General features: G+C 41.9%; 1 protein-coding gene across 1 annotated transcript in view; it reads right to left on the bottom strand.

Annotated features, from left to right (window-relative positions):
• Positions 1–27,438, bottom strand: part of LOC132405908 (uncharacterized) — a 213,147-nt gene that overhangs the window by 43,363 nt on the left and 142,346 nt on the right. Inside the window, exons 27-38 of the mRNA XM_059990886.1 lie at positions 23,117–23,257; positions 22,171–22,311; positions 21,161–21,301; positions 18,254–18,379; positions 15,534–15,674; positions 11,141–11,281; positions 9,704–9,844; positions 8,691–8,831; positions 7,345–7,485; positions 6,419–6,559; positions 5,040–5,180; positions 2,833–2,973 (exon numbers count right to left, since the gene is read on the bottom strand). Coding sequence (XP_059846869.1) covers positions 2,833–2,973; positions 5,040–5,180; positions 6,419–6,559; positions 7,345–7,485; positions 8,691–8,831; positions 9,704–9,844; positions 11,141–11,281; positions 15,534–15,674; positions 18,254–18,379; positions 21,161–21,301; positions 22,171–22,311; positions 23,117–23,257 — 1,677 coding nt within the window. The remainder of the gene's footprint in view (positions 1–2,832; positions 2,974–5,039; positions 5,181–6,418; positions 6,560–7,344; positions 7,486–8,690; positions 8,832–9,703; positions 9,845–11,140; positions 11,282–15,533; positions 15,675–18,253; positions 18,380–21,160; positions 21,302–22,170; positions 22,312–23,116; positions 23,258–27,438) is intronic.

The following is a 27,438-nucleotide window of genomic DNA, read 5'->3' as shown; positions in this document are numbered from 1 at the left end:
AGTTTCAGACGGTCTCAGTCTGAGCACACACCCCTCAGCATCAGCGGCTCCACAGTGGAGAGAGTGGAAAACATCAAATTCCTTGGGGTTCAGATCTTGGACAATCTCACCTGGTCCAGGAACACCATTGGGATTGTGAAATGGGCCCAGCAGAGATTGCACTTTCTGAGGAAGCTTAAACAAGCATCACTCCCCACTAACATCTTAACTACATTCTGCAGAGGAGTGGTTGAGAGTGTGCTGACCTTTTGCATCCCAACCTGGTACTCCAGCTGCAGTGCTGCCAACAAAAAAGCCTTGCAGAGGGTGGTTAGGGGAGCAGAGAAGGTTACTGGGGTCTCCCTACCATTTGTCCAAGACCTCTTTCAGAGTTGATGCCTCCAGAAGACATGGTACATCATTAAAGACCCCTCACACCCTCTACATGAACTGTTTGTTCTTCTGCCATCAGGTAAACATTACAGGAGCATCAAAACTAAAACCACAAGGCTACTAAACAGCTTCCTCCCACAAGCAGTCAGACTGCTAAATAGCTGCTCTACCTGACTCTGCTTTGGACACTTTTAACTTGCACTGGACACTTATAACTTGTTTTTAACTGACATATGGCTGCTGTGTTTTACTATTTATTGTTATGTTTATTATATAGTGTTGCATTTGTTATGTTATGATTGCACTGCTCCTGGGAAAGGCTGTTTTATTCTGCCCTGAAGAGCTGATGTACAGTTAGAATGACAATAAAGTTTTTGAATCTTGAATCTTAAGGGTTGGGACAGAAAATCAGTTCAAATTACAAAGTAAGTTTTATTATCAAAGTACAAGAGATGACACCACATAAAACCCTGAGATTAATTTCCTGCCTTCTACCTTTAACCATTGACACCCTTGCTAATTGAGAACCTATCAACCTCTGCCTGAAATTTAAATGACTTGGCCTCCACGATTACCATTTCAGCTGCTAATGTTACAAGCTGCCTTCATTGTTACATGGTCCATCTCTAACCTATTTTCCTTCCCTTTCTGGATCATACCTGTGTTCCCATGGATTTCCCAACCCCTCACTAAAACTCTCTTAGGTGGTAATGTTGAATTGTGAGAGTTTGGGATCAGGATTGGAATAGTAACCACCATGCCAGCTACAGATGCCAGCTCTAGTCAGACCAGTTCCTGACCATCATGTTACACCATCAGCTGTTCACAAAGGAACATGATTGATCACTAAATTTATTTAACAAACTAAAATATTCAGACCTGATCATCAGTTGTGTCAAAACAAACAAAATAAAGACACAGGCAGATACAAAATGCTGGAGGAACTCAGCAGGTTATGAACTCAACAGACATCACAGTGATTCTCCTGTGGGACGTGCACAGAGCAGTGCCTGTGATATTCCTCTTTATCCCGGGAATCTGCAGGACAATCCTTTAAGGATGTCAACTATAACCTCTACTCAGGCTTGCTTCTCTATGTTTACATTGAGTCCTTAACTTCACAAACCTTTCCTACAGTGAGGCAGGTGGTCACAGGCAATGCCTGAAAACCTGCAGTGCAGTTGCACTGGAAGGAGCCCACTATGTTGTTCAAAGTTGTGTGTTTGTTACAGGCCAAGGATTCATACTCGTCAATATCTGTGTGAACAGACAAACTCCTTCACAATGATAAACACTGGTTGCTCCCTGTTACACATGGACTCTGTGGGTCTGAACTAAGCAAAGTGTAAACATGGAGCTTAAACATGGAGCACAATCATCTAGGAACAAACAATTTATCGGTTTTCTTGCAAAAGGCCTTAAAAGTTGATGCAAAAAGACAGGTGGACGGGGTAAAAGAACAGACAACCCAAGATTGAACCGAATCAGCAAACCATTGACTTCCCATCTGCTTGAGGCTGAGATGGTGTGTAGTTCATTGGATTCAGAAGCTGTGTGTCATCATCTCAAGATCCCAATGGAGAAGGTCAGTAGTAGACCCACCTTCTCTGGTGATGCAATGGATTACATTAACATTGATGAACTCCAACCATACCATTGGCTTTGTGAGATAATTGATGGCCTATGATCCACTTGGAGCTAAGGGCTAAAGAAGAACCATCAGGCTCTTGAACCAAAAGTGATACATTCACTCAACTTAACTTGCCCCATCACTGAAATGTTCCCACGACCAATTGGCTCAATTTCAAGGAATCTTCATCTCATGTTCTCGATATTTATGCTTGCTTGCTTGCTTCTTTGTTTGTTTGTTTGTTTGTTTGTTAGTTAATTAATTAATTGGTTTATTTGCACAGTTTGTTGCCTTTTCCAAATTGGTTGAACTCCCAAGTTCTAACAGTCTTTAATTGATTTTGTTATGGTTATTATTTTATAAATTTATCAAGTATGCCCACAAGTGTTGAATCACAGTGTTGTGTATGGTGACATCCATGTACTTCGATAGTAAATTTACTTTGGCTTTGACTTTGATTTTGATGTTGGTCTGTGTGGGAATCTAGGATGCAGGACGTGATCAGTAATACACATGGTGGCTCAATCTGCCAAGCAGTTTGGATGTGGTCCTAAAGGTTGTGTTGCATGTTGGATTCTGGTTTCCGAAGGATCTACCTCATCAGTGAATTCTTGTCCCTGTACCTGAAAATACTTGGAAACAATGATAAAATAAAGAAAAGCATGCCATTTACCAACACACATAATTTATCTGTGGGATTTGCATAGTGCAGTCCCTATCAGATTATTAATTTATTCCAAGAATATCTTCAGAACAATTCTGGAGGATATTTGACACCAACACTTCATTTTGATTTATTCTCAATTTTGACAGTGACAGAAATTCCATACCTTCACAAACCTTCCCTGCAGTGAGGCTGGCGGTCGCATTAGATGCCTTAAACCCTGCAACACAGTTGCACTGGTAGGAACCCATTGTGTTGTGACAAGATGCATGATGGTGACATGGAGAGGATTCACACTCATCGATATCTATGCGAACAGACAAAATACTTCAGAATCATAAACATCGTTTGCTCGCTCTTCATCGTGTTTCACTTCCTCCAGGAAAAAGGTGTCACTGTGGTCATTGAAGGAATCCCGGACCTTTGGTGGGACATGAGGAAGAGACCTTACTTCAGTCCAGACAAGACCACCTCCCTCAATACTTTCTTCAGTCCGTCAGGGACTGCATTAATGCTGCTTTCAATACCCATAATGAACAAACAAACTTTATCATATTTGCTGCCAATTTCCAAGCTGTTCTCATCTTTACATGGTCCATCTCTGAATCTTTCCCTCCTTCTCAAGATCATAGTCATGCCCCCATGGATTTAGAAACATAGAAAACCTACAGCTCAATAAAGGCCCTTCGGCCCACAAAGCTATGCCAAACTTGTCCTTACCTTAGAAATTACCTACGGTTAAAAATAGCCCTATATTTTCCTAAGCTCCATATACCTATCCAGGAGTTTCTAAAAAGACCCTATTGTATTGCCTCCACCACCATTGCTGGCAGCCCATTCCATGCACTCACCACTCTCTGAGTAAAAAACTTATCCCTTACATCTCCTCTGTACCTACTTCCAAACACCTTAAAACTGTGCCCTCTCATGATAGCCATTTCAGCCCTGGGAAAAAGCCTCTGACTGTCCACACAATCAATGCCTCTCATCATCCTACACAACGTTATTAGGTTACCTCTCAACCTCTGTTGCTCCACGGAGAAAAGCTCGTGTTCACTCAACCTATTCTCATAAGGCATGCCCCCCAATCCAGGCAACATCCTCTTAGATCTCCTCTGCACCCTTTATATGGTTTCCACATCCTTTCTGTATTGAGGCGACCAGAACTGAGCACAGTACTCCAAAGGAAGTCTGACCAGGGTCCTATATAGCTGCAACATTATCTCTCGGCTCCTAAACTCAATCTCACGATTGATGTAGGCTAATGCACTGCATGCCTTCTTAACCACGGAGTCAACCTGCACAGCAACTTTTGAGTGTTCTATGGACTCGGACCCCGATCCCTCTGATCCTCCACACTGCCAGGAGTCTTACCATTAATACTATATTCTGCCATCATATTTGAACCACTTCACATTTACCTGGGTTGAACTCCATCTGCTACTTCTCAGCCCAATTTTGCATCCTATCAATGTCCCTCTGTAACCTCTGACAGCCCTCCACACTATCCACAACATCCCTAACCTTTGTGTCATCAGCAAATTTACTAACCCATCCCTCCACTTCCTCATCCAGGATATTTATAAAGATCACGAAGAGTAGAGGCCCAGAATAGATCCCTGCAGCACACCACTGGTCGCCGGCCTCCATGCAGAACATAACCCGTCTACAACCACTCTTTGCCTTCTGTGGACAAGCCAATTCTGGATCCACTAAGCAATGTCCCCTTGGATACCATGCCTCCTTATTTTATCAATAAGCCTGGCATGGGGTACTTTATCAAATGCCTTGCTGAAATATATATACACTATATCAACTGTCCTACCTCCATCAATGTGTTACGTCAAATCCTCAAAAAATTCAATCAGGTTCGTAAGGCACAACTTGCCACACATCCACACTGCCACACTGGCACAAAGCCACACTGACTATTCCTAATCATGTTATGCCTCTCCAAATGTTCATAAATCCTGCCTCTCAGGATCTTTTTCATCAACTTACCAACCTCTGAAGTAAGACTCACTGTTCTATAATTTCCTAAGCTATCTCATCTCCTCACTGAACCAGCTCTGACGGGGTGCTGTTGGACCACGTGAGAGTTTAGGATCCATGACTGAGATCGTAACCACCATGTCTGTTACAGATGCCAACTCAGAACAGACTTGCTCTCTGACAATGCACTACACCATCAACTTTTTGCAAAGGAACATGACTGGTCAATAAATTCATTTCACAAACACTGATCATCAGAACTGTCCGAGCAAACACAACAAAATGACACAGAGCAGTGCCTGTGACTCCCAGTAATATGTAGGATTGTCAATGACAACGTCACCTTGGCGTTGCTTCTCCATTTCATGGTTATATTCTTACCTTCACAAACCTTTCCTGATGCAAGGTTGACAGTCACAGGAGTTGCCTGAAACCCTGCAATGCAGTGGCACTGGTACGAACCCACTGTGTTGTTACAAGTTGCATGTTGGTCACAGGGCGAGGATTCACACTCGTCAATATCTGTGTGAACAGACAAAATCCCCTCAATGCGAAGCACTATTTGCTCTATGTTACAAGTAGACTCGATGCATTTGCATGGAGCAAAACACAGGTATTTTGCTTAGCACAAAAAAGAACCTTATCAGAACAAATATTTCATTGATTTTTTTTTCTTGGAAAATGGTTTAAGAATTGAGGTAGAAGGACAGGTGGATGGAGCCAACAGTTTGAATGCTACAGATGTACGATCGAGAGCATTCTGACTGGCTCCATCTCCATCAAGTACGGGGGGGCCACTGCACAGCACCAGAAAAACATGCTGAAAGTTGTAATCTGAGCCAGTTCCTCTGGGCATTAGCCCCAATTTCATTTAGGCATCTTGAAAACACACTGCTTCAAAAAGGTGGCATCCATCTGTCATTAAGGAACCCCGCCACCCAGGACATGCCCTCTTCTCCTTACTGCCATCGTGCAGGAGGTACAGAAGCCTGAAGACAACATTCCCTTTTTTAAAAATACCTTCTTCTCCTCTGCTATCAGATTCCTGAAAAGGTAATGAACCCATGAATATTATGTCACTATTTTTCCTCTCCTTATTTAGAATTCAATTAATTTTTGAAGATATATTTCTCACTACGACCTATATGATATTTTATGTGTTGCATTGTACTGCTCCTGCAAAGCAACAAATTTCACAACACATGTCAGTGATAAGCAACTGGAATTTGATTTTCCATTCTGTTGGAACTGTGTATTAATGGCTGTGTGTTGCAGGGGTGGGGGGAGTGGATGATGGGGAGGTGTACAGGGTGTCCGTGGCTCTATTGAACATTAAGGTAGCTGTGAGACTAGGCTGGGGTTTGTCACATCTCAACCCCAGTCCATTGCCCAGCCACTCCATTGAATGGATTCTGCGAGTATGACTTTGCCCAAGAGAGAATTTGGGATATAGGACTGGAATAGTAATGACCAAGGCAGCTAAAGAAGCCAACTAGGTTAAATGTGGTCAAAAATGTGGTGTCGCACGGTCTCTTGTTTCCAAGGGATCATGTCATAGTAACTAAAATATTCAAAAGCACTGATAAAATAATTCCATCACTTTTTCCAGCACCCACAATTTATCTGAGGGTTTACACAATGAAGACACTGTCTGTTTATTCTTTAATTCCAAGAATAACCAGGATAATCCTGGAGCACTGATGATATCAAAATGGCCTTGAGATAAATTCTCCATTTTCAGGAAGATACGAAGTCCCTACCTTCACAAACCTTCCCTGCAGTGAGGCTGGCGGTTGCATTAGATGCCTTAAACCCTGCAACACAGTTGCACTGGTAGGAACCCAGTAAGTTCTGACAAGATGCATGATGATGACACGGAGAGGATTCACACTCATCGATATCTGTGTGAACAAACAAAATCCTTCACAATCATAAATATTGTTTGCCCTCTCTTCATCGTGCCTCACCTCCTCCTGGATAAAGGTGTGGCTGTGGAAATTTATATTTTATGGACACGAAGAAGAGACATTACTTCAGACCTGTCCAGACCACCTCCCTCAACGCTTCCTCCAGTCCATCAGTGACTGTATTGGCTGCTTTCGATACACATGCAGAGCTAACAAACTTTTTCATTTTTGCTGCCAATTTCCCAGCTGCTCTAATCTTTACATGGTCCATCTCTGAATCTTCCTCTCCCTCTCAAGATCACAATCTGTCCCATTGGATTTCTCCTCCCAGAACAAGCTCCGTCTACTCCGCACTACTCTGCCTTTTATTCCAATAGGGTGTTGTTGGAGCATGTGAGAGTTTGCGATCCAGGATTGGGATAGTAACCATCATGTCAGCTACAGATGCCAAATCTGGACAGACCTGTTCCCTGATAATGCACCGTCAATATTTTGCAAAGGAACATGACTGCTCAATAAAATCATTTCACAGACTCTTAAATATACAGAACTGATTATCAGATCTATCAAAGCAAACACAACAAGACGACAGACACACACAAAATGCTGGAAGACCTCAGCAGGTCGCAAACTCCAGAGCCATCACAATAACGTGGGAATTGCACGAGAACTGCCTGTTATACTCTTATACTTCTTGACTCCCAGTAATGTGTAGGATTGTCAATGACAACCCCTACTTGACATTGCTCCTCCATTTCATGGTTATATTAAGTCCTTACCTGCACAAACTTTTCCTGATGCAAGGTTGACAGTCGCAGGAGTTGCCTGAAACCCTGCAATGCAGTGGCACTGGTACGAACCCACTGTGTTGTTGCAAGTTGCATGTTGGTCACAGGGCGAGGATTCACACTCGTCAATATCTGTGTGAACAGACAAAATCCCCACAACGGTAAGCACTATTTTCTCTATGTTACAAGTGGACTCGGAGGGTCTGGATGGAGCAAAACACAGGCATGTTGTTTAGTACTGAGCCAACCTTTGTCAGAACAAGTATTTCATTGATTTTTTCTTGGAAAATACTTTAAGAATTGAGATAGAAAGACAGGTGGATGGAGCTAACAGTTAGATTGCTACAGATGTACGAGTGAGAGCATTCTGACTGGCTGCATCACCATCCAGTTTGGAGGGGTCACTGCACAGCAGCAAGAAAACATGCCGCCAAGGGTTGTAAACTCAGCCAGTTCCTCTGGGCATTAGCCTCAACACCATTTAGGACATCTTGAAAACACTGCTTCAAAAAGGTGGCATCCATCATTAAGGAACCCCACGACCCAGGACATGCCCTCTTCTCCTTACTGCCATCATGGAGGAGGTACAGAAGCCTGAAGACAACATTCAACTTTTTGGGAACATCTTCTTCTCCTCTGCCATCAGATTTCTGAACAGACAATGAACCCTTGAATATTACCTCGCTACTTTTGCTCAACTTTATTTATTTTTCTAATATATATTTCTGACTCCAACTTATATTTTATATATTGCACTGTACTGTACAAATTTCATGACATATGTCAGTGATAGTCAACTGGAATTTGATTTTGATTCTGTTGGAGCTATGTATTAATGACTGTGTGTTGCAGGGAGGATGTGGATGATGGGGAGGTGTACAGGCTGTATTGACCATTAATGTGGCTCTGAACCTTGGCTGGGGTTGGTCACATCTCAGTCCAAATGCATTGCCCAGCCGCTCTACCTAATGGGTTCTGTGAGCATAACTTTGTTCAAGTGGGAATTTGGGATACAGAAGTGGAATAGTAATGACCATGGCAGCTAGAGCTGCCAACCAGGTCAGATGTGGTCCGAAAGTTTGTGTTGCATATTCTCCTGTTTCCAAGGGATCTATCGATCGATAATTTCATGTCATTGAATCTAAAATATTCAAAAGCACTGTTAAAAAAAACATTTTTCCAACACCCACAATTTATCTGATGGATTTATAAAGTGCAGACAATGTCTGTTTATTCTTTGCTTCTAAGAATATCTTCAGGATAATCTTGGAGAATCAATGACACCAAAACTGCCTTGAGAAAAATTCTCTATTTCCATGAAGATATGAAGCGCTTACCTTCACAAACCTTCCCTGCATTGAGGTTGAGAGTTGTAGTAGATCCCTGAAACCCTGCAACACAGTTGCACTGATAGGAACCCAGTGTGTTGTTGCAAGTTGCACGATAGTGACACGGAGAGGATTCACACTCATCAATATCTGTGTGAACAGACAAAATCCTTCACAATCCTAAACATGCTTGTTCCAGTTAAAAATGTCTCACTTTCTCCGGGACAAAGTGTTACTGTGGTATTTCACATGGGACAATCTACACCTGACCTTTGATGGGACATGAGGAAGAGACCTTCCTTCAATTCTTTCTGGACTATCTCGCCAACAACTTTCTCCAGCCCATCAATGATTGCATTGATGCTGATTTTGATGATCATACAGAACTGAGAAACATTATCATTTTAGATGCTTGTATCCAAGCTGCTCCCATTTTACATAGTCTAACACTGACACCTCCCCTCCTTCTCATCATCACTTCTGTGTCCCCATGAATTACTCAGCCCCACACTGAACCTGCTCTGAGAGGGTGACATTAGACTTGGCGAGAATTTCGGAACCAAGATTGGAATAGTAATCACCATGTCAGCTAGAGCTGCCACTTGTAGTCACACCTGTCCCTGGATAATGCACTACTCTGTCTCCTGTTCCTGAAGGAACATGACTGGTCAATGAACTCATTTCCCAAACTCTGAAATATAAAGTCATAGAGTTATACAGCACAGAAAGAGACCCTTTGGCCATCTCATCCAAGCCAACTGCAATGAGCTATTCCCATTTGCCTGTCAGTCCCTTTTGCCTTCCCATTTGAATGAATGATTATATTTATCAAAGGAAACAATAGAAAAAACAATTATATCTTTCCTACCTCACACAACAACTCATCTGTGCAATTTGCACAGTACAGTGCCTAATAAATTCTTCTTTTGTTGTAGGACTCTGCAGGCGAATTGTGGAGGACTGATATCCACAATCAGCTGGAATTTTATTCTCTTCTCTTCATGTTGATACAAAGTCCTTACCTTCACAAACTTTCCCTGCCATGAGGTTAGCGGTCACAGGTAATGCCTGAAACCCTGTGTTGCAGTTGCACTGGTAGGATCCCATTACGTTGATACAAGTTGCATGTTCGTGACAAGGAGAGGACTTGCATTCATCGATATCTGTGTGAACAGGGAAAATCTCTCTCAATAGTAAACATGGATTGCTCCCTTTTATACCCGGGCTCTGTGGGTCGGGATGGAGTAACTCAGCACTGTGTTGTTTAATCCAGAGAAAACCTCCACTGGAGCAAAGGATTGAGTGAGTATTCTTGGGAAGGGGCCTTATGATTTGAGAAAGAAAATCAGGTGAATGGAGTTAAGGAACAGGAAAAGGCCTTAAGAATTGAGGTAGAAAGGCAGCTGGATGGAGCCAACAGTTAGAATGCTACAGGTGTACAATGGAGAGCATTCTGACTGTCTGTATTACCATCAGGTATGAAGGGGCCATTGCACAGCACCAGAAAAACATACTGAGGGTTGTAAACTTAGCCAGATTCACATTAGCCTCACCACCTTTTAGGGCATCTTGAAAACACACTGCTTCAAAAAGATGGCATCCATCATTAAGGAAACCCATCACCCAGGACATGCCCTCTTCTCCTTACTGCCATCGTGCAGGAGGTACAGGAGCCTGAAGACAACATTCAACATTTTACAGATACCTTCTTCTCATCTGCCATCAGATTGCTGATAGACATTGAACCCATGAATGTTACCTTGCTATGTTTGCTCTCTTTATCTGCTACTTGTTTAATTTTCTAATATATATTTATTACTCCAGCCTATAGGATATTTGATGTGTTGCACTGTCCTGCTGCAGCAGAGCAACAAATTTCATGACATATGTCAGTGATAGTCAACTGGAGTTTGATGCTGATTCTGTTGGAGCCGGTATTAACAGCTGTGTGTTACAGAGGGGGAGTGGGCGATGGGGAGGTGTACAGGGTGTCCATGGCTCTATTGAACAGTAATGTGGCTGTGAGCCTGGGCTGGGGTTGGACACATTTCAATCCCTGTGTTTTGCCCAGCCACTCCACTGAATGGATTCTGTGAGTATGACTTTGCCCAAGTGGGAATTTGGGATGCAGGACTGGAATAGTAATGACCACGGAAGCTATAGCTGATGTTAACAGTTGTGTTGTAATTCAATCCTGTCCAGACTTCCTCGCTGGACTCCTGTGTCCAAGGGATCTGATTGATGAATAAATTCATGTCCAAAATATTCAAAGGCACTGATTTTAAAAAATCCCATCATAATCCAACACACACAATTAATTGAAGGGATTTACACAGTGCAGACAATGTCCGTTTATTCTTTGCTTCTAAGAATATCTTCAGGATAATCTTGGGGAATCGATGACACCAAAACTGCCTTAAGACAAATTCCCCATTTTCATGAAGATACGAAGCCCTTACCTTCACAAACCTTCCCTGCAGTGAGGTTGAGAGTCGTAGTAGATCCCTGAAACCCTGCAATGCAGTTGCACTGGTAGGAACCCAGTGTGTTGTTGCAAGTTGCATGATGGTGACATGGAGAGGATTCACACTCGTTAATATCTGTGTGAACAGACAAAATCCTTCACAATCATAAACATTGTTTGCTCCTGTTAAACATGTCTCACATTCTGTGAGACAAAGGTCCCACTATATTGTTTATGCTATTTCACATAAGGCAAGGTAGGTCCTTGCTTCAATTCTGTCCAGAGTATCTCGCTCAACCCTTAGTTATGATTGCATTGATACCGCTTTCTACAATCATACAGAACTGCAAAATGTTATCAGTACAGATGACTCTTTCCAAGATGCACTCACCTTCATTGCTGACTCTTCCCCTCCCTCTCAGGATTACATCCCTGTCCCCATGGATTACTCCAACCCTCAAGGAACCACCTCCAATTAGACTGTGCAAGAGTTTGGGAACCAACATTGGATTAGTAATCACCTTGCCAGCTGCAGCTGCCACTTCTAGCCACACCTGTCCCTGGACAATACAGTAGTCCGTCTCCTGTTCGTAATGGAACATGACTGGTCAACAAATTCATTTCCCAAACTCTAAAATATAGAGTTGTAGACTTATCAAACACAGAAAAATACCCTTTGGCCCATCTCATCCATGCTGACTGCAGAGTTATTCCTATTTGCTTGTGAGTACCTTTTCCCTTCCTTTTTGGAGAAATAGAACCATAGAACACCACAGCACAGTACAGGCCCTTCAGCCCTCCATGTTGAGCTGACCCATATAAACCTTAAAAAAAGTACTAAACCCAAACTAACCCATAACTCTCCATTTTTCTTTCATCCATGTTCCTGTCCAAGAGGCTCTTAAATACCCATAATGTTTTAGCCTCCACCACCATCGCTGGCAAGTCATTCCAGGCACTCACAACCCTCTGTGTGAAAAACTTACCCCTGATGTCTCCCCTAAACTTCCCTCCCTTAATTTTGTACATATGCCCTCTAGTGTTTGCTACTGGTGCAGTGGGAAACAGTTACTGACTATTCACCCTATCTATGCCTCTCATAATCTTGTAGACATCTATCAAGTCCCCTCTTATTCTTCTACATTCCAAAGAGAAAAGTCTGAGCTCTGCTAAACTAAATGATCAAATTTAACAAAAGGGACAACAGAAAAACCAATGGTAACCATCCCACCTCCCCATAATGACTCCTCTGTGTAACTTGCACAGTAGAGAGTCCATTAAATTCTTCTTTCATTATAGGCCTCTGCAGAAAAATTGTGCAAGACTGGTATCCTCAGTCAGTGGGATTTATTCTCCATTTTCATGTTGATACAAAGTCCTTATCTTCACAAACTTTCCCTGCCGTGAGGTTGGCTGTCGCAGGTAATGCCTGAAACCCTGTGTTGCAGATGCACTGGTAGGATTTCATTACGTTGATACAAGTCGCATGTTCGTGACAAGGAGAGGACTTTCATTCATCGATATCTGTGTGAACAGGGAAAATCTCTCTCAATAGTAAACATGGATTGCTCCCTTTTATACCCGGGCTCTGTGGGTCGGGATGGAGTAACTCAGCACTGTGTTGTTTAATCCAGAGAAGACCTCTGCTGGAACAAAGGATTGAGTGAGTATTCTCGGGAAGGGGCCTTATGGTTTGAGAAAGAAAATCAGCAAATGGAGTTAAGGAGCAGATGGAATTGACTCAAGGGACCAAATGGTTGGTCACGTGTTAAAATCGAGGATGGTTACCACCCTGCACTTTGTTCAATGAGCTTATCAATAGACAGTGTGGGAGGTCAGCAGCAACCCCACCTTTTGTACTGGAGTTCATTTTCATTGGACAGAAGCAGGGAAAGAAAGAGGACTCTCAGTGCTCCACTCATCTTTAATGTGACTGTGGCAAGACCAGGTTTAGTCATATTTAAATTTCAGTTAATTGCCCACTCCCTCCCTGAATCTGCATTGGAAGTACAGCATTGGAAATACTCAGCAGGTCAGGCAGCATCTGTGGGTGAGAAACAGAATGCTGCGAGATTTCAGCAACATCCCTGGTTTCAGATCCCCAGCATGCTCGACTCTGCATCCTACATTTTTATTTTACTTTTTCTCTAACTGCGCTCATTAATCCATTACCTGGATGCATTGTGTTTCCTTTACAAACTCAAGTCTACCCAGCCTGTCAGGGACACACTCTCCTGCCTCATTTACTCACTTTTCCAGCCCGTCTCTCCACAGATGCTGTCTAGGCCACTGAGTTTCTCCTCTCTCTCATTTGGGATCTCCAGTTTCACAAGTTGCAGTATTTAAGCCGTAGACATAAGACATAGACTCATTGAGTCAGCTCCACCATTCCATCATGGCTGATTTATTATCACCTTCATCCCCATTATCCTGGCTCCCCCTGTAACTTTTGATGTACTTCCTAATCTATCATTTATCAACTTGCTGCTTAAATAGACCCAATGATTTGGACTCCGCCCATACCTGAGTTTATTTTATGGATGGCAGAAAGGGTATATTGCCACTGGGTATATCCCTTTGGACATGAGGTGCCTTTTCCTGGATGATGTCCTTGGCATATCAGACATGGTCTGGCAACATTCTCTGCTACTTTTTCCGGGTCGGGGTTCCACCATGATTCCAAACGTTGTCTTACTTTTCCCTCACTTTTCCCTCCTTGCCAAAGTGAGTATTGGCATGTACAAAATCTACAATATAGCCCAGTATAGTTTCAGGTACACAGACCTGACTGGCAGGAGAAAGCCAGAGGTCCTCGGTCAATGAGTAAAACCAAACAGCCGATTCCCAGGTGGCATTCTCTTTTTCAGAGGCGTCTCTCTGTGAAACACGAACATCCTCAATTCCAGGCATACTGGCTGATTTGGTAACAGGGTATTCAGTTTTTCCCTGGCAATTCATTATTTGGAGAACAGTCAGTGCTCTGGTAAGGGCAGCTTGTTACGCAACTGAGTCAGTTCTGTTGTTTCCACGTTCAGTCTCAGTAGTAACTTTAGTGTGTGCAGAGCATTTAATAATGTCCAACTGTAAATGAAGACAGATGGTGGACAAAAGGTTGTCGATGAAAATTTTATTAGTGATGGGCATACCAGAGGATGTGACATAAACCCTGGCTTCCAAAAGTTGGCCAAAGTCGTGAGCGACTCCAAAGGCATATCCAGAGTCTATCAGAATATTGGCCGATTTCCCAGTGGCTAGGATTCATGCTCTGGTGAGTACAAAGAGTTCAGCTTGCTGCACCGAGTGAGGAGAAAGAAAGGTAGCAGACTCAATGGTTTCTACGCCGGAAACAACAGCATAGCCTGCAGGGTGCTGGCCTTGGTTGTCTGCAAATGAGCACCCATCTACATAGAAGACTACATCCAGGTTAGCGAGGGGGAAGTCAGTCATGTCAGGTCAGACTTCTCTCAATTGGGGATTATCGTTGCACAATCATGGGGTGGTGAATCTAATTGCTCAGGTGGACATTCTTAAAAAAAGGTGGCTGATTTCACGGTAGTACAGGGGAAAAATTGGAGAAGGGGGTTCTGTAGGGGAAGGACCTCATATCTAGTATGGTGGCAATTAACAAGGCCCAGGAATTTATGCATCTGAGTCGGCGTAGTGTTTTATCAACGGGGGTTAATTAGCACAAGTAAAGGGCTGAATCTGGTACCTTCAGGACAATTAAGATCGGCATTACATTAGTGCCACACTTGAGAAACGTTATCATTTTAGATGGCAATTTTAAAGATGTTCTCATCTTGACATGGTCCATTGCTCACTCTTCCTCTCCCTCTCAGGATCACGTCCATGTCCTCATGGATACTCAGACCCTCACTAAACCTGCTCTGAGAGGGTGACATTAGACTGTGTGAGAGTTTGGGGATCAACATTGGAATAGTAATCAGCATGCCAGCTGGAGCTGCCACTTCAAGACACACCTGTCCCAGGTCAATGCATTACTTTGTCTCCTGTTTCTAAAGGAACATGACTGGTCAATGAATTCATTTCCCAAACTCTAAAATATAGAGTCATGGAGTAATACAATACAGAAAAAGACCCTTTGGCCCATCTCATCCATGCCAATCACAACGAGCTATTCCCATTTGCTTGTCAGTCCCTTTCCCCTTCCCATTTGAACTAGTGATCAGACTGATGAAAGGAAACAACAGAAAAACCAATGATACCTTCCCCACATCCCCACAATGACTACGCTGTGTAATTTGCACAGTACAGAGCCCATTAAATTCTTCTTTAATTGTGGGACTCTGTAGGCGAATTGTTGCAGGCTGATATCCCGAATCAGTTGAGATTTATTCTCCACTTTCATGCTGATACAAAGTCCTTACCTTCACAAACTTTGCCCGCCGTGAGGTTGGCGGTCGCAGGTAATGCCTGAAACCCTGCATTGCAGTTGCACTGGTAGGATCCCACTACGTTGATACAAGTTGCATGTTCGTGACAAGGTGAGGACTTGCATTCATCGATATCTGTGTGAACAGGGAAAATCTCTCTCAATAGTAAACATGGATTGCTCCCTTTTATACCCGGGCTCTGTGGGTTGGGATGGAGTAACTCAGCACTGTGTTGTTTAATCCAGAGAAGACTTTCGCTGGAACAAAGGATTGAGTGAGTATTCTTGGGAAGGGGCCTTATGGTTTGAGAAAGAAAATCAGGTGAATGGAGTAAAGGCGCAGATGAAATTGACTCAGGAACCAAACTGGCCGTCACCTGTTATAAACTGAGATGGCTACCACCCTGATCTCCATTCTATGGGCCTATTGATAACAGTATGGAAGGTTGTCAGCAACCCTGCCTTCTGGACTGGAGCTGCTTTTCATTGGATGGGAGCTCTCAGAGGACTCTCAGTGCTCCACTCATCTTTATGATGACTGTGGCAAGACCAGGTTTAGTCATATTTAAATTTCAGTTAATTGCCCACTCCCTCCCTGAATCTGCATTGGAAGTACAGCACTGGAAACACTCAGCAGATCAGGCAGCATCTGTTGGTGAGAGACAGAATGCTGCGAGATTTCAGCAACATCCCTGGTTTCAGATCCCCAGCATGCTCGACTCTGCATCCTACATTTTTATTTTACTTTTTCTCTAACTGCGCTCATTAATCCATTACCTGGATGCATTGTGTTTCCATTACAAACTCAAGTCTACCCAGCCTGTCAGGGACACACTCTCCTGCCTCATTTACTCACTTTTCCAGCCCGTCTCTCCACAGATGCTGTCTAGGCCACTGAGTTTCTCCTCTCTCTCATTTGGGATCTCCAGTTTCACAAGTTGCAGTATTTAAGCCGTAGACATAAGACATAGACTCATTGAGTCAGCTCCACCATTCCATCATGGCTGATTTATTATCACCTTCATCCCCATTATCCTGGCTCCCCCTGTAACTTTTGATGTACTTCCTAATCTATCATTTATCAACTTGCTGCTTAAATAGACCCAATGATTTGGACTCCGCACATACCTGAGTTTATTTTATGGATGGCAGAAAGGGTATATTGCCACTGGGTATATCCCTTTGGACATGAGGTGCCTTTTCCTGGATGATGTCCTTGGCATATCAGACATGGTCTGGCAACATTCTCTGCTACTTTCTCCGGGTCGGGGTTCCACCATGATTCCAAACGTTGTCTTACTTTTCCCTCACTTTTCCCTCCTTGCCAAAGTGAGTATTGGCATGTATGAAATCTACAATATAGCCCAGTATAATTTCAGGTTCGTGGACCTGATGGGCAGGAGTAAGCCAGCGGTCCTCAGTCAATGATTACCCAGCCGATTCCCAAGTGGCATTCTCTTTTTCAGAGGGATCTCTCTGTAAAGCACGCACATTCTCAATTCCAGACATACTGGCTGATTTGGAAACAGGGTATTCAGTTTTTCCCTGGCAATTCAACATTTGGAGAACAGTCAGTGCTTTGGTAAGGGCAGCTTGTTACGCAGCTGAGTCAGTTCTGTTGTTTCCACGTTCAGTCTCAGTAGTAACTTTAGTGTGTGCAGAGCATTTAATAATGTCCAACTGTAAATGAAGACAGATGATGGACAAAAGGTTGTTGATGAAAATTTTATTAGTGATGGGCATACCAGAGGATGTGACATAAACCCTGGCTTCCCAAAGTTGGCCAAAGTCGTGAGCGACTCCAAAGGCATATCCAGAGTCTGTCAGAATATTGGCCGATTTCCCAGTGGCTAGGATTCATGCTCTGGTGAGTGCAAAGAGTTCAGCTTGCTGCAGCGAGTGAGGAGAAAGAAAGGAAGCGGACTCAATGGTTTCTACGCCAGAAACAACAGCATAGCCTGCAGGGCGCTGGCCTTGGTTGTCTACAAAAGAGCACCCATCTACATAGAAGCCTACATCCAGGTTAGCGAGGGGGAAGTCAGTCATGTCAGGTCAGACATCTGTCAATTTGAGATTTATTATTGCACAATCTTGTTGCTCAGGTGGGCATTCATTAAAAAAAAGGTAGCTGAGTTCACTGAAGTACAGGGGAAAAATTGGAGAAGGGTGTTCTGTAGGGGAAAGACCTCATTTCAAGTTGGGTGGAAATTAACAAGGCCCAGGAATTTACTCATCTGAGTCGGCAGTGTTTTAACAATGGGGGTTAATTAGCACAAGTCAAGGGCTGAATCTGGTACCTTCAGGACTCTTAAGATCGGCATTACATTAGTGCCACATTTGATAATAAATCCTTTTAAAAACAAACAAATATTTCTTACTGGCAAACTAACACATTGGATTTCTTTTAAGTAACATCTTTATACTTGCTCCAAACTGGACAAAATCAAAAATGAACCTTTCCTCACAAGGAAAGAAAACAAATATTAAAATATAGTTGATTGCTCTAGCCACCCACTGAAAATTAAATGATCTTCTCTTTAGATGGCCTCTGTTGTTTGCTTTGAAAGATTGAACTGGGCACTTCTTTCTCAGAAGGCCACAGATTGTTAATATAGCTACAATGATAAATAATGGACATCTTTATCTGACTTACAGTTTTCTTAGAAATGGTCTGTCTTTGTGATCTACTAACTAAGTTAAAATGGCTTTATGAACCTTGAGTGGATTCCGACCAGTTCATGTTGTTGACTTTAACCTTGTCGGCCACCTTGCTGGGCGGGGCTTGGAAGAGGTGCACACTGTACTGTGGGGTCTGGTTCCCTGCGGCGTACAGCGGACCTTCTGATCGTGCAGAATAAACGGCATTAAAGCATTCGAGGAAATAATCAGGAGTCTCATCTTTTTTTGGTTTACACTCTAAGACCTTAGTTACATCTATGGAGGGGGCCAGAACATCAAACGAAGCATCCAATATATTTCCAGTCATCCACGATTCAGTTTGTCCAGTTGCTATTAATGGTTCGTAGTTGCCATGTCCGAGCCAAGTCTGATCCTGGCTGATCAGTTGGAGCAAGTGCAGCCAGTGCCAGAGGGAACAAATCAGGAGTTCACGGAATGAATAGTCAGGACAGTTCTTAAGTAATTACAGAAACCTTGGGGTTTGACTTTTTTTGTAAAGGGCACCATTCAGTATAACAGAGTTTGGAAGGGGCCAGGGCATATTCATTTGCATAGTAGCTGCTCATCCTGCCACTCCGGCTTGTGGGTTAGGAATGATCCTCGTGGGCAATTAATACTGAGTCAGTATCGGTCCCGATAAAATTAGTGACCCATGTTCAGGGTTCCAGTCTGACGGTGCGTGCGGGAAGAAATGGGTATTGGGATCCTAATCGTTCTCCAGGAACTACATCAGTCTGGTGACGCAATGACTGTTGAGTTGGTGAATGAGGCACCAGGGTGAGAACCATATGGGAGTGCGGAACCGGTCCGTGGTAAAACAGGTGCCGACACAGTTGTGGGTATCACGGTGGGACTATTAGGTTGCCTTACCCATTCCCAATCATGATAAGTATTGTATGGGGAATCGATCGGTATGTCTGGATAGAATGGGATACCACAGAATTATTTTTATTTTTCGTTTCCTTTTTCCCATTATTCATTCTTCCACGACCAGTATGCTTTGTCTCTGATACAATTCCTTCCTCTGTCTCCTTTGTCTGTTTCTGTCCCTTATCCCATTCTTCATAAATCTTCTCAACTCTTGCCAACTCCTAGGATTGCCTCTTTTATCACATACCTCTATGCCTCTTTGCTTAGTGTTATATGTCCAACAAGTTAATTTATGTCTGACGTCTTTAATTTCTGCCTCTTGTTGCCATAGGCCAATCAGGCGACCATACTCTTTCCCTACTTTCCATTTCCATATTAAATTTAAATCAAATGTACCTCCTGCAGGCCAGTTGTCTTTTCCCAAATGTTTAGAAAATGGGAATGACATTTGTCTCAGTTTCTTTTCATTGTCTGAATAGTTGTGTGTCAGACAGAGTGGTCAGTAGCACTGGGGCTCCACAGGGGACTGTCCTGTCTCCCTTTCTCTTCACCATCTACACCTCAGACTTCAAATACTGCACAGAGTCTTGCCATCTTCAGAAGTTTTCTGATGACTCTGCCATAGTTGGATGCATCAGCAAGGGAGATGAGGCGGAGTACAGGGCTACGGTGGGAAACTTTGTCACATGGTCTGAGCAGAATCATACACCCTGAGCCAATAGGCTGGTCCTGGACTTATTTCCACTTGGAGAAACTTACTTATTATTATTTAATTATTTATGGTTTTATATTGCTATATTTCTACACTATTCTTGGTTGATGCGACTGTAACAAAACCCAATTTCCATCGAGATCAATAAAGTAAGTCTGTCTGTCTGTGTTGTCTGTTATCTTCTGTAATGGACTCTGACGCACCCCCATTGTATTCCGGGGAATTGAACTGCCCGTCTTGAATTTCTATTCTGAGGGACTGGAACCGCCCATCTTAATTTACTTTTCCCTTTGGGACCTGTCAGTGGGATTTCCCCGCCAAAATGAGAGAACAAACAGAGTCCTCAGAGAGCAGAGTGGAAACAAAGTTAAAGCTCACCTTGTGGGCCCGTTCATCTTTGATTCACCCCAATGGTCTGTCGTCTATTTATTCAATTTTGGCAATGGGTCTACCACAAATTGGGACCCTGCTCACCGCACCAAGATATTGATCTGCCTCTCTACTAGAGGCCTTTAGGGTCAGACCCCGGGAAAAACTGCAAAAACACAGTTTAACTAAAAGTACATACTGTTTATGAGCAAGCTTGCGTGTTCTCAGATGGCAACACAGAGATTCTGCTCACTGAGCTTGAGAAAACCTACAGCCAAGTGAGCCCAGAATACTGTTTGGAGCTGTTGATATACATTGTTATCAGATGTAGACTGAGAAGCTTCTCATGGAACAAACACATCATTGTTCAGACATTTATTCTCACAGAACAACTTGTCAAGCTGTTAATAACTCAGTTAAGTTCTAGCCCTTTTAATTCTGCATGTAATTCCTCACCGGCTGCTCTCATCTTTACATGGTCCATCTCTGAATCTTCCTCTCCCTGTCACACACATGTCCCATTGGATTTCTCAGCTCTTCCTGGAACAAGCTAGGTCTACTCTGCACTAATCTGTCTCTTGTTCCAATAGGGTGTTGTTGGACCATGTGAGAGTTTGCGATCCAGGATTGGGATAGTAACCATCATGTCAGCTACAGATGCCAAATCTGGACAGACATGTTCCCTGATAATGCACCATCAACATTTCACAAAGAAACATGACTGCTCAGTAAAATCATTTCACAATCTCTTAAATATACAGAACTGATTATCAGAACTATCGAAGCAAACACAGCAAAATGACCGACACACACAAAATGCTGGAGGAACTCAGCAGGTCGCAAACTCCAGAGCCATCACAATAACGTGGGAATTGCACGAGAACTGCCTGTTATATTCTTATACTTCTTGACTCCCAGTAATGTGTAGGATTGTCAATAACAACCCCTACTTTGTGTTGCTTCTCCATTTCATGGTTATATTAAGTCCTTACCTGCACAAACCTTTCCTGATGCAAGGTTGACAGTCGCAGGAGTTGCCTGAAACCCTGCAATGCAGTGGCACTGGTACGAACCCACTGTGTTGTTACAAGTTGCATATTTGTCACAGGGCGAGGATTCACACTCATCAATATCTGTGTGAACAGACAAATTCCTTCACAATCATAAACATTGTTTGTTCCCTGTTACACATGTCTCACTTTCTCCAGGACAAAGGTGTTGCTGTGGTATTTCATCTGGGACAAGGAACACCTGACCTTTGGTGGGACGTGAGTCCTTGTTTCAATCCTGTGCAGACTATCTCGCTCAACCCTTTCTCCAGTCCATCAATGATTGCATTGTAGATGCTTCCAACAATCATACAGAACTGAGAAACGTTATCATTTTAGATGGCAATTTTAAAGATGTTCTCATCTTGACATGGTCCATTGCTCACTCTTCCTCTCCCTCTCAGGATCACGTCCGTGTCCTCATGGATACTCAGACCCTCACTAAACCTGCTCTGAGAGGGTGACATTAGACTGTGTGAGAGTTTGGGGATCAACATTGGAATAGTAATCAGCATGCCAGCTGGAGCTGCCACTTCAAGACACACCTGTCCCAGGTCAATGCATTACTTTGTCTCCTGTTTCTAAAGGAACATGACTGGTCAATGAATTCATTTCCCAAACTCTAAAATATAGAGTCATGGAGTAATACAATACAGAAAAAGACCCTTTGGCCCATCTCATCCATGCCAACCACAACGAGCTATTCCCATTTGCTTGTCAGTCCCTTTCCCCTTCCCATTTGAACTAGTGATCAGACTGATGAAAGGAAACAACAGAAAAACCAATGATACCTTCCCCACATCCCCACAATGACTACGCTGTGTAATTTGCACAGTACAGAGCCCATTAAATTCTTCTTTAATTGTGGGACTCTGTAGGCGAATTGTTGCAGGCTGATATCCCGAATCAGTTGAGATTTATTCTCCACTTTCATGCTGATACAAAGTCCTTACCTTCACAAACTTTGCCCACCGTGAGGTTGGCGGTCGCAGGTAATGCCTGAAACCCTGCATTGCAGTTGCACTGGTAGGATCCCACTACGTTGATACAAGTTGCATGTTCGTGACAAGGTGAGGACTTGCATTCATCGATATCTGTGTGAACAGGGAAAATCTCTCTCAATAGTAAACATGGATTGCTCCCTTTTATACCCGGGCTCTGTGGGTTGGGATGGAGTAACTCAGCACTGTGTTGTTTAATCCAGAGAAGACTTTCGCTGGAACAAAGGATTGAGTGAGTATTCTTGGGAAGGGGCCTTATGGTTTGAGAAAGAAAATCAGGTGAATGGAGTAAAGGAGCAGATGAAATTGACTCAGGAACCAAACTGGCCGTCACCTGTTATAAACTGAGATGGCTACCACCCTGATCTCCATTCTATGGGCCTATTGATAACAGTATGGAAGGTTGTCAGCAACCCTGCCTTCTGGACTGGAGCTGCTTTTCATTGGATGGGAGCTCTCAGAGGACTCTCAGTGCTCCACTCATCTTTAATGTGACTGTGGCAAGACCAGGTTTAGTCACATTTAAACTTCAGTTGATTGCCCACTCCCTCCCTGAATCTCATTGGAAGTACATCATTGGAAACACTCAGCAGATGAGGCAGCATCTGTGGGTGAGAAACAGAATGCTGTGAGGTTACAGCACCATCCCTGGTTTCAGATCTGGAGCACGTTCTACTCTGCATTTTACATTTTTATTTTAATTTCTCTCTAACTGTGGTCATTCATTCATTACCTGGATGCTTTGTGTCTCCTTTACAAACTCAGTCTCCCCACCCTGTCAGGGCCACACTTTCCTGCCTCATTTTCTCACTTTTCCGGTTCCTCTCTCCACAGATTCATGACATGAAAACAGCCTCGAGGTAAATTCTCCATTTTCAGGAAGATACAAAGTCCTTACCTTCACAAACCTTCCCTGCAGTGAGGCTGGCGGTCGCAGTAGATGCATTAAACCCTGTAACGCAGTTGCACTGGTAGGAGCCCATTGTGTTGTAACAAGATGCATGAAGATGACACGGAGACGATTCACACTCATCGATATCTATGTGAACAGACAAAATCCTTCACAATCATAAATATTGTTTGCCCTCAATACTTCCTCCAGTCCATCAGCAATTGCAGATTTCAATACACATACAGAGCTAAGAAACTTTTTCATTTTCACTGCCAAATTGCCAGTGTTGAACTGCCTCTCTACCAGCAGACTTCAGGTTCAGACCCAAGGAATAACTGTCAAACAGTTTATTTAAAAGTACAAAAGTTTGTACATACTATTAATTAGCAAGCTTGTGTTTTTAGTTGGTAACACAGAGATTCTGCTTACTGAGCTTGTGAAAACTTACAGCCAAGTGAGCCCAGAATACTGCTTGGAGCTATTGATATAAATTGTTATCACATACAGATATTCTCTGGTTGGTCACATCAGACCGTGATGGAAGATCATGATGTCTGACCTCCATATTGGATGGCTTTTTCCAGTGGGGGACAAATGTACCAACCGTCAAAGCAATGGCACCCACAGTCTCCAACTGCATCACTAGTGCAATTCTGGGCCTCACTAGTCTGAGTATCATTAGAAAAGGCCCAGTCTGTCCATTGTTCACCGGAATGGCTATTAGTGTGGTCTCCTGGTGGCGCTCATGGAGTGCAATTCAATTTAGCTTCGCTCCATTCCCTTTAATTCTATTACCCATAGCCACCCTTATTTACATTGCTTTATACCTACACTAAAAGGCTTACGTTATAGACATATTTTTGGATTTTGACTTTAAGTTGTTGGAAATGAATACCAGATCATGGGAAGCTAAAAACTGGAAAGACTCTGATCTTAATGGAAAAAAAGATGGTGATCCAATACCATCTAAGCAATCTCCTTTAACTTTTGAAACAATGCTAGATGAAAAATTTACTCAAAAATTTGCCATGTTCAAAGGAGTCTTAAAGACGGTTGAGGATAATTTTAAATTGTTTAAACGTGAATTTAATCTACAGCAAACAACAATTTCAGAACTTGACGAAGGAGCTCAGCAGAGAGTCCAAAGGAACAACTTTGGAATTTAGTTTCAATGACTCAACAGCTGGATCACTATAAATCCAAAGTTACCGACCTTGAAAATTGATCTCGAAGATGGAATCTGCAGATAATCAGCCTTCCTGAAGACGCGCAGGAGGGTGATCCTATCAAGTAATTTTCTCGATTTTTATTCGATGTGTTTGGCACATATGTACTGGATGCCCCTCTATTAATCAACCACATTCATCATATATTATGTCCAAAACCTTCTGCTGGTTCTAAACCAAGACCAGTTCTGCTTTGTCTCTATTATGTTCATATTAAGGATCGTTTGATACGTTTTGCTAAGTGAAAATGCATGTTCGAATTTAAAGGTTTCAAATTCCACTGCGTTGAAGATTTCAGCCCCGAGGTTCTGAAGGAATGAATGGTGTTTAAGCCACTGATGTCAGAATTCTTTTGAATGCGTCTCAGACCATTCCTGCTGTTTCCTGCCCAATTAAGAATTTTCCTCTCTGATAATTCCCGTTGTCTCTTTAAGTTAGTAAATGAAGCTCAAAAATTTTTCAACCAGCAAACTTCCTCTGCTACAGTCTAAATAAGGTTCTGCTTTCTTTTTTGACTTTTACTTAAATTTTTAAGCTATTAGCCAGTTTACCAATCTGGTCAGTTAGAATGTGAAATTTCTCTTTTTTGGTTTGTACTGTAGGTATTTTTAGTATTTCTAGATTAAACTTTTCTGTTCCCTTTTGGGATTCTGCTTTTTTTAATCTTTTGAAACTATTTAGTAAATGATTTGGTGTTCAATTCCTTTCTTTTTGAACAGAGATGCATTTGCTCTCATTTTTTTACATTGTAAGATGTCGTCCTGTTTTCTTCTTCCCATAAGACCGTATTTTCTTGTTGTGTCATTTTCAATTGTTTATGTGTAAAAATAACCAACAACATGAACTGGTGTTTGTTTTCTTTTTTCTGAAATAGTAGTATTCTAGCATTCTATTTTATGATTTAAACATTTTTTAAAATCGCGGTAGTTTTTTTTTCTTGTTCTCTTTTTTGATAATTCTTTTCATACATTTTTTGGATTATGGGTAGCTTTTCTTTAAAAAAACTTTTATCTTTTGGGCTGCCATTAGGAGAGATGGGGATAGATTTAGTTCTAGCTTATCTTGGCCAATCTCTGGCCTAATTCTGGGTCTTTGTGGGTGGGGGGAAGGGGTATTTCTTTTTTTTAGTTTAGATTTTTTCACCTGGGCTATTTTGAAACCACTGGAATGCCCGATATGTCGTAACTTCCGGTACCTCCTCGAACCTTTCTTCCTCTTCCAGGTTCATGAGTTTGTATTCTGGTTAACCATACCATATTATACCACGTACCATATATCACATACTATATTATTGATTTTACTATGATGGATAAGATTATTAATTTTGTTTCATGGAATACAAACAGTTTAAACCATCCGATTAAACAGAACTTTTTAAAAAGTATTCCATAGAATGAATGCCCATATTTTCTTTGCACAAGAAACTCATGTGAGCAAAGAGGATAATCAGTGTTTTTTTTAAGTTTTGGAAAGATCAACAATACCATTCCAATTCTCAGGCCAAAGTAAAAGGAGTTTCTATTTTTATAGATTCTTCAATTTCATTTGCTCACTACGAAACAATTTCGGATCTGAAAGGTAGTTTTTTTTTTATTACTGGCCTACTCTGTAACAAAAAAGTGGTTTTGGTTAATGTTTATGCTCCAACTGTTGACTATCTTGAATTTTTAAACACTTATTTACACCCCTTCCCAATTTAGATGACTATATGCTGATAATGGGTGTAGAATATAATTACTGTTTAAATTCTTCAATGGATAGATCTAAATCTAATCAGGCACATCCCCATAAATTGGCTACCTTTATTAATTTCTTTTTGCTTGATTTTGGGATTTCAGAAATTTGGAGGTTTTTATATCCAAAGGATAAAGAGTTTTCATTCTTTTCTCATGTATACCACAGTTATTCTAGAATTGACTAATTTTTTATTGACTCTCATTTAATTCCCTCTGTTATTGACTGCAATTACAATTCCATTGCCATCTCTGATCATGCACCCCTGAAACTCTGTTAAATTAATGGATACACCTTCTAGTTTTGGACAATGGCGATTCAATTCCATATTACTACAGGACTTGAACTTTGTGAATTTCATTAAGGAACAGATTGATTTAATCTTTTCAACAAACTCTACAGAAGAAGTTTCCAGCGGGGTAATATGGGACACTTTTAAAGCATACATCTGTGGGCAGATTATCTCATATTCTGCTGGACTGAAAAAACAAATTAATAAAGAGATTTGTATGTTGATTGATAAGATTAAAGTAATTGACAAGAAATGTTCTATTGCTCCTATTCAGGAGCTTTATAAAAAGAGGGTTGAACTTCAAATGGAGCATAGTTTACTTTTACATCCTCCATTGAAAATCAATTAATTAAAACTAGGAGTCAATTTTCTATACATAGTGATAAATCTGGTAAACTATTGGCTAATCAATTGACATCTGCTTCGGTTAAAGTTCAGATTATTAAAATTCGTAAATGAGATGGAACTATGATGGTTGATCATGATGAGATAAATAAATATTTTCAAGAATTTTACACTTCCTTATGTCAATCAAAATTTTCTGATGGCCCCACGATACTGCACGAATTCTTAAGAAAGTTGAATGCTCCGAAATTATCATCTAATGAATGTTTAGTATTAGATGCTCCTGTTATGGAAGAAAAAATAAAAGATGCTATTTCCTCGATGGATTCAGGTAAAACACCTGGTCCAGATGGCTACATGGTAGAATTTTTTGAATCCTTCTCTACTATACTTTCTCCCTGATAGCGTAGAATCTTTAAGGATGCATTATTGGTAAATTACCACAATCTTTTTATGGTGCCTCTATTTCCTTAATTCTTAAAAAAGATAAAGATCCTACTGAATGCGCAGCATATAGGCTTATATCCTTATTGAATGTGGATTCTAAGATTATTTCTAAAAATATTGGCAACTAGATTGGAGAATGTATTACCTCAAACTATTTCTGTTGATCAGACCAGATTTATTAAAATCACTATTTGTTCTTTAATATTGGGAGATTAATGAATATTTTTATACTCCCTCACCTAGAATTCCAGAATGTGTCATCTCATTGGATGCTAAGAAAGCCT

Source organism: Hypanus sabinus, chromosome 16 (assembly GCF_030144855.1).
Source record: "Hypanus sabinus isolate sHypSab1 chromosome 16, sHypSab1.hap1, whole genome shotgun sequence".
Classification (NCBI taxonomy): domain Eukaryota; kingdom Metazoa; phylum Chordata; class Chondrichthyes; order Myliobatiformes; family Dasyatidae; genus Hypanus; species Hypanus sabinus.
Note: the sequence above shows the minus strand (reverse complement) of the source record. Positions and strands in the feature narration are given on the sequence as shown.